Genomic DNA, 7,793 nt, shown 5'->3' with positions numbered 1-7,793 from the left:
ACACAGAAATAAAGAAGCATAAATGGGACCTGCAGGAGAAGTAAGATACTAAGATATACCACCATGTGCCTTGACATGTGAAAGATGCATAGTTCCCCCAAAACACCACAGTCTTTGGGGGAAGAAGCACTGTGTTGCTGATGCCTTGATTTGTATATTTTTCCCAGACTCAAACAATGAGTAGATAAATTCCCGTTGTTTCAGCTGAACCAATTCATGGCATTTGCTTTAGCAGCAGGGGAAGCTAACAGAGGGTAATATACAAACGAAGTCTTAGAAGTCTTTCTCTCTTCCAATCCATCCTTCACTTAACTATCAGATAAATATATTCAAAATGTTTTTTTAGGTTAGGTTCTAAACTCTTCATTGCTGACCACTTCTTTCCACAAGCTCCTTAAATTGTATTCAGAGTGAATGTACTTTGTTGTCATCTCTTCTCCAATTGTTCAAATTTGCAATGTCATCATTTAAGACAGCTGAAAACTAGTTTGAACAAACCTACATTTCCACATCACACATTTCTTCTTAAACTACCAAAATCCTTTCTGGTTCCATGCTGGGAGATCTCCCTAGATCGCTGCACCACTCAGGTCTTCTTTACTCCTTCCCTCTTTTGACATTCTGCATTATTTTCAAAGGTAAGTTCAGTGAGAAACTCACTCTTCAGATCATCATAAAATACAGAATGACTTTGTCGTTCCCTTTTTTTCCTGTATTTGTTTTATTGGTCCCAGTAAGAAATTAATTTAATAATTTTATTGTCTTTGATAAATGGGTATCTTGTTTGAGATTATAACTTCATTCAGGTGAAAATATCTTATTTTTTTATAACACATAGCTCCTGGTATCCTCATGACAAGACAGAATTAGGAAGGGCTCAAAAGCTCCTGAAGACATCATTGAAAATTTGAATGTAATCTGCATTTTCCTGTCTTTGCAAATAGGTTTTGAAGTACCAGGTGTTCTCTCCAGGAATGACTTCTTTAAACCACACCGTGTTCAGTCACACAGTTTTCCACTTGCTGGGCATTCCTGGCCTAGAGGACCAGCACATATGGATTTCCATCCCTTACTTCACTTCCTATGTCATCACCCTGCTTGGAAACAGCCTACTCATCTATATTATATTCACAAAGCGCAGCCTCCACGAACCCATGTACCTCTTCCTCTGCATGCTGGCTGGAGCAGATGTTGCCCTCTGCACGTGCACCGTTCCTCAGGCTTTGGCCATTTTCTGGTTTGATGCTGGGGAGATCTCCCTAGATCGCTGCATCACTCAGGTCTTCTTTCTCTCTTTCACCTTCATCTTTGAGTCAGGGATCTTGGTAGTGATGGCATTTGACCGTTACATTGCCATATGCTACCCACTGAGATATACCACTATTCTTACACACTCTCTAATTTGGAAAATTTGTGTGGTTGTCCTTCTGAGAAGTTATGGTACAATTTTCCCCATGATATTTCTTCTGAAAAGGTTGACTTTCTGCAAAAGTAACATCCTTCCAAACACTGCTTGTAAGCATATTGTCTTGGCCCGTGTTTCATGTGATGACATTCGAGTAAACATCTGGTATGGGATTTTTGTCCTCATGTCAACCTTGGTCTTAGATATTATCCTGATTTTTATTTCTTATGTACTGATTCTCCGTGCTGTCTTCCACATGCCTTCCCAAGATGCCTACCAGAAAGCTCTCAACACATGTGGCTCCCATGTCTGTGTCATCATTCTCTTTTATGGGCCTGGAATCTTTTCTGTCCTCACTCAGAGGTTTGGACACCACATCTCACCCCATATTCATGTCCTGCTGGCAAACATCTATGTTATGGTTCCACCTATGCTGAATCCCATCATTTATGGGATTATGACCAAACAAATATGGGACCAGGTGTTTCATTTGTTTTGTACAAAACAAAAATGACTGTGATCATGGAAAATGATATTCTACCTCTCTTATTAATTCTCTACATGTTTGAAATTACCTTTCAACATCAGAATGTGGAAGGTACAGCTTAGATACCTATTAAATTATTATATGTCATGATGCTTCTATAGCACTTTCTCCAGGGAAGTTTTGTTACTTTAGGTCTTTAAAAAGTCATTAGATAGCTGTGTCTTAATTTTCTCATCTATAGAGTCAGGAACCAGATCAGTTCCCCTCCTAGAATGAGTTGAACTAGAAGCAGCAGCATTTTCTGGATAATTGCTCAACAATTCTTTTCTCATGTGTTTTAAGCTTTGAATGACTGTACTTATTGTAATTTTTTCATTAAGAAATTTCTCCAGTCTTTCTCCACCCTGTCAATATTTTGCTTTTAGATATATATTTACAAAAATCACTCATCTCTTATAATTCATGTATATATTTGCCACCCATGTAATTTTAGCATAACTTGATTTATTAATATTAATGTCTATTTTGCTTCTCTCTCTTAGAACACAAAATATTGATAAAGTTTATTAAGATTTATCTTAATGATATTCTTAGTTATATTGGCAGTTTTTGTAAGGATATATTCAATAATAGCCCACTGTTCGCTAAAATGTAGTACATAATATTATGACATTATGCAATTATAAAGTAAAAATGAAATTGGTCTATAAGAAATTCTTTCTATTAATTTTTATTGAGGTTAGACTCAAATAATTTAAAATCAACTAATTTAAAAATGAATAGTTCAGGCACGTTTAGTACAGGTATTCTTTGGAGATATTGTGGATTATGTTCCCAACCTCCACGTTAAAGCAGCGAATGCAATAAAACACATCACACAAATTATTTGGTTTCCCTGTGCTGAAAAAGTTATTTTTACAATTTATTTTAGTCTTTAAATGTACAATAGAATTATGTCTAAAAAACAAGGTACATTATACTTCATTGTTAAAAATCCTAACCATCTTTTCTGTCTTCAGTTGTAATCTTCTGCTGTTGGAGGGTCTTGCCTGGAGGTTGATGGCTGGTGACTGATCTGGGTGGTCATTGCTGAAGGCTGGGGTGGCTGTGATAATTTCTTAAAATAGGACAACAAAGAAGTTTGCTATATATTTTTATTCTTCCTTTCAAATAAGATTTCTCTGTTGCATGGAATGCTGGCTGATAGCATTTTACCCACAATAGAAATTTTTCAAAATTGGAATCCATACTCTAAAACCCTGCCATTGCTTTATCCATTAATAAAAGTTGATATGATGTAATATTCTATAATACTTTGTTGTCATTTCAACAATGTTCATAGCATCTTCAACAGTGTTAGATGCCATGCCATCTTAAGACACCACTTTCTTTGCTCTTCCATAAGGAAGAACTCCTCATCTATTAAAGTATTATCATTAGATTGAAGCAATTCATCCACCTCTTCAGGTTCCACTTCTAATTCTAGTTATCTTGCTATTTCTAACACATCAAGAATTGTTTCAGTGAAGTCTTCAACCCCTCAAATTATCCATGATAAGTTGATGGAATTAACTTCTCACATAACCCTGTTAACGTTGATATTCTGACTTCCTTCCATGAATCACAAATGTTCTTAATAGCCTCCAGAATGGTCAATCCTTTCCAGAAGTATTCAACTTACTTTGCCCAGATCCATCAGCTGAACCACTACCTATGACAACTAGAGACTTATGAAAAGTATTTCTTAAATAAAAAACTTGAAAGGCAAAATAACTCCTTTATCTTTGTGCTGAAGAATGGATATTGTGTCCACAGCCATGAGAATACTATGCATCTCATTGTACATCTTCTTTAGAGCACTTAGGTTACCAGGAGTATTGGGAATGAGCAGGAACATTTGAAAAGGAATCTTTTTTTCTGAGAAGTAGGTTTCAGTAGTAGGCTTAAAATATTCAATAAACCATGTCTTAAACAGATGTGCTGTCATTGTTGTTTGTTGTTCCATTTATAGAGCACAGACGGAGTAGATGTAGCATAATTCTTGAGAGCCCTAGGATTTTCAGAATGTTAAAGGAACATTGCTTCAACTTCAAGTCACCAGCTGCGTTAGCCCCTAATAAGAGAGTCAGCCTTTCCTTTGAAACTTTGAAGCCAAGCATTGACTCCTCTCTAGATGAATCCTCAATATCATCTTGTTCCAATAGAAGGCTGTTTCATCTACATTGAATAGCTGTTGTACGGGAAGCGGACTTGGCCCACTGGATAGGGCGTATGTCTACCACATGGGAGGCCCGTGGTTCAAACCCCGGGCCTCGTTGACCCATGTGGAGCTGGCCCATGCGCAGTGCTGATGCATGTGGGGAGTGCCGTGCCACGCAGGAGTGTCCCCCACATAGGGGGTCCCACGCACAGGGGGTGCGCCCCATAAGGAGAGCTGCCCAGTGCGAAGGAAGGCGCAGCCTGCCCAGGAGTGGCACCACATGCACGGAGAGCTGATGCAGCAAGATGACGCAACAAAAAGAGACACAGATTCCCGTGCTGCTGACAACAACAGAAGTGGACAAAAAGAAGAGCACGCAGCAAATGGACACAGAGAACTGACAATTAGGGTGGGAAGAGGGGAAGGGGAGAGAAATAAATAAAAAAATAAATCTTAAAAAAAAAAAAAAGAATAGCTGTTGTTTAGTGTAGCCTCCTTCATCAATTATCCTAGCTAGATCTTCTGGATAGCTTACTGCAGCTTCTTTGTCAACACTTTCTGCTTCACCTTGCACTTTGATGTTATGGAGACAGGTAATTTCCTTAAACCTCGTGAACCAACCTCTTCTAGCTTCAGACCTTTTTTCTACATCCTCTTCACCACTCTGAGCCTTCATAGGATTGAAAAGAATTAGGGTCTTGCTCTGGATGAGGCTTTGGCTTACGGGAATGTTATAGTGGTTTGATATTCCATCCAGACCCTTAAAACTTCAAGGCTGTTTTTCTTTCCTATCACTTACAAATTCACTCTACTAGCACATTTAATTTTCTTCAAGAAATTATCCCCTTTTGCATTCATGACTTGGCTCTTTGGCACCAAGAGGTCTAGTTTTCAGCCTATCTTGGGTTTTAACAAGCCTTCCTCATGAAGTTAATCATTTCTAGCTTTTGGTTTAAAGTGAAATACTAGTGACACTTCCTTTGAACAGTTAGTGGCCATTGTAGGGTTATTAGTTTGCCTAATTTAAATATTGCTGCATCTTACCAAATAGGGAAGCCAAAGGAGAGGGTGAGAAATGGGAAGAGGTGGTCAGTGGGGCCTTCAGAACACATAGCACTTATTAATTGAGTACCATCATATATGGGCATTGTTCACGGTGATCCAAAAACTATTTACAATATTAATATTAAAGCTCACAGATCACCGTAACAAGCATTTTAATAATAATGAATAAGTTTGATGTATTCTGAGAATTACCAAAATGACACACAGAGCTAGAAAGTGAGCTGAAGCTCTTGGAATAATTGCACTGATAGACTTACTCAATGCAGGGTTGCCACAAACTTTCAGATTGTAAAATACAAAATATCTGTGAAACACAATAAAAGCCTTATGCCTGTATACTCACAATGTTGTGAAAACACCACCTCTATATAGCTCCAAAGCATTTTCCTCACACAGAAAGGGAAACCTATATCCATAAATCAGTTGATCATCATCCCCATCCCCCACGGTCCTTGGTTATCTCTAATCTGCTTTTTATCCCTAAGGATTTAGTGACTCTGGACATTTCATGTAAATAGATTCAGCCATTATGTGACCTGTTCACTCTTAGCAGAATGCTTTCAAAGTTCTTCACAGAAACATGTATCTGTACTTTATTAGTTTTTATTGCTGAATAGTATTCCACTGTATGACTATAACCCAATATGTTTATCCATTCAACCATTGATGGGCATTTGGGCTGTTTCTCTTTTGGCTGTTCTGAATCATGCTGTTATAAACATGCAGGTACATATATTTGCGTGAGCTCTTTTCAGCTTTTTTGGTTATTTATCTAGTGTTGGAATTGCTGAGTCATATGGTAATTCTGTGTTTAACTTTATGAGGAACAAAGCAACTATTTTAGGAACAAAAATATTACTAGGAAAACACCCTGAATATCTTTTCCTAATGATAAGATGTCAGAAATTATGTAAGCCAAAATGAATTGGCGTCAAATTTTTTTCAATTCTAAAAAATGATCTCTCAACCCACAATTCTATTGAGGCAGGATAGAATAGGGACCTAAGGAGGAAGGGAACTAAAACCTAATAAGCCACACAAACAGAAACTGAGGCAATGGCCTCTGACTTACAGAGGCTGAGGCAATGGCCTGCTGACTTACATCAGCCTGCTGACTCACGGAGTCAAGTTAGGAAGGGGAGAATTACAAGCACACACACCCAAGACCTGCAGTATCAGAAGGCAGCCAGCAGCATCATTATATGGCAGGAAAGAGGAAAGGAGCAGGAGGGGCTCCATACCACCCCCTACCCACTTTCAGGTTACCTCACATCTAGTGGACAATGACCAGAGGCCAATCACTGCAGGCCAACATGCCCTGCAGAGCTCATGGACAGAGGCCAGATGCCAATCACCCCTGGACAGTAAGTCCCCATCCCCCTAAGCAAATCAAACCACCCAATAGATTTCCCTTGCTTATTCTCAAATATGCCAATCAGCACAGACCGTGGAGTCCTGTATCCCCATAAAACAATGACCCCAGGGCAGAACTTCACATTTTTCTTCCTTGAAAATGCCCGCTTCATCTTTGAAGGTGTGCTTTCTTTCTCTTACTTTACCTCTGCAATAAATTCTCGGCCTGCCTAATTAATATATTTGGCTTGTCCTTGAATTCTTTCTTGTGATGAAGCCACTGGCTCTGATAACATATCATGGTGAGCCAGCTAGAAGGAGAGAATTATCTCTGGTAACCACCCCCCTCCATCCGATAAGACTAGAGAGATTTTGGCTTCTAACCAAATTCTATGTGTGTCTATTAGGTGGAGGATGTGGGCAGATGTGTCTGTCCATATATATGCCTGTCTCCATTTCCATTCAGGTGTCTGAGCAAAATACCAGAAATCTGTTGGCTTTTATAAACAGTATTTATTTAGGGTAAAAGCTTACAGTTCCAAAGCCCTAAGGAGTCCAACTCAGGGTTGCATTCTCACCAAAGTTAATTGTCACATGTTGAAGCAAAATGGTCACTGATCGCTGCCTGGTGTCTCCTTCCTGGCCTCCTCTTCCTCTTGAGACTCCATGGGCCCAGCGTCTTCCCCATCTCAGCTGTAAGCAGGCATAGGGCTTGTCTCTCAGGGCTTCCTGTATCAGTCTCTGGCCTAGGACTTATTTCTTTCTGGGCCTTCTCAGCTGCTCATTTGCTCTGGCCTCTTCACAAAGTCAGCAGTGAGCTATCACGTGAATGGCTCATCTCTCCTGGGCCACCAAGATCCAGCATGACAGAGCTCTCTCTCTCTTCACATGTGTCTTCTTGATTCAGTGTCTGTTCATTTAAGTCCCCCAAGGGGGTTGGGACTCAACCTGAATCATACCTTACATATGTGGTTGAATCAAAAGACTTAAATTGATTTTATAAAGGAAAATTAAATTCTTTGAATTTAGTACAATCAAAAGTTATCACACCCAGAGGAACAGATTAGTTACAAACATAATCTTTCTCTTTTTGGGATTCATAAATAATCTCAAGCTGCCACAACCTGCTCCCAAAGGACCTAACCTCTGTTCACTTAGAGTTCTCTGGGTTCCTCCTTGGAGGTGGTACGTCCTAGTTCCCATGCCGTGTAGATCAAGGAGACTCTAGGTAGCTGGTGACACTGCCCTGGGAACCTGACTGGGGACATTACCCAAGTTGGGTA

At 39.4% G+C, this 7,793-nt stretch overlaps 1 protein-coding gene across 1 annotated transcript; it reads left to right on the top strand.

Moving 5' to 3' along the window:
- Positions 1-974: 974 nt before the first annotated feature.
- On the top strand, positions 975-1,919 carry LOC101421386 (olfactory receptor 52B4-like). The gene has a single exon (XM_004476754.1). The coding sequence runs from the start codon at positions 975-977 to the stop codon at positions 1,917-1,919; it is 945 nt and encodes a 314-aa protein (XP_004476811.1).
- Positions 1,920-7,793: the final 5,874 nt, after the last annotated feature.

This window comes from Dasypus novemcinctus, chromosome 10, assembly GCF_030445035.2.
Source record: "Dasypus novemcinctus isolate mDasNov1 chromosome 10, mDasNov1.1.hap2, whole genome shotgun sequence".
NCBI classification, from domain to species: domain Eukaryota; kingdom Metazoa; phylum Chordata; class Mammalia; order Cingulata; family Dasypodidae; genus Dasypus; species Dasypus novemcinctus.
The sequence above is the reverse complement of the archived record's forward strand: the minus strand, read 5'-3'. Positions and strand labels throughout refer to the sequence as shown.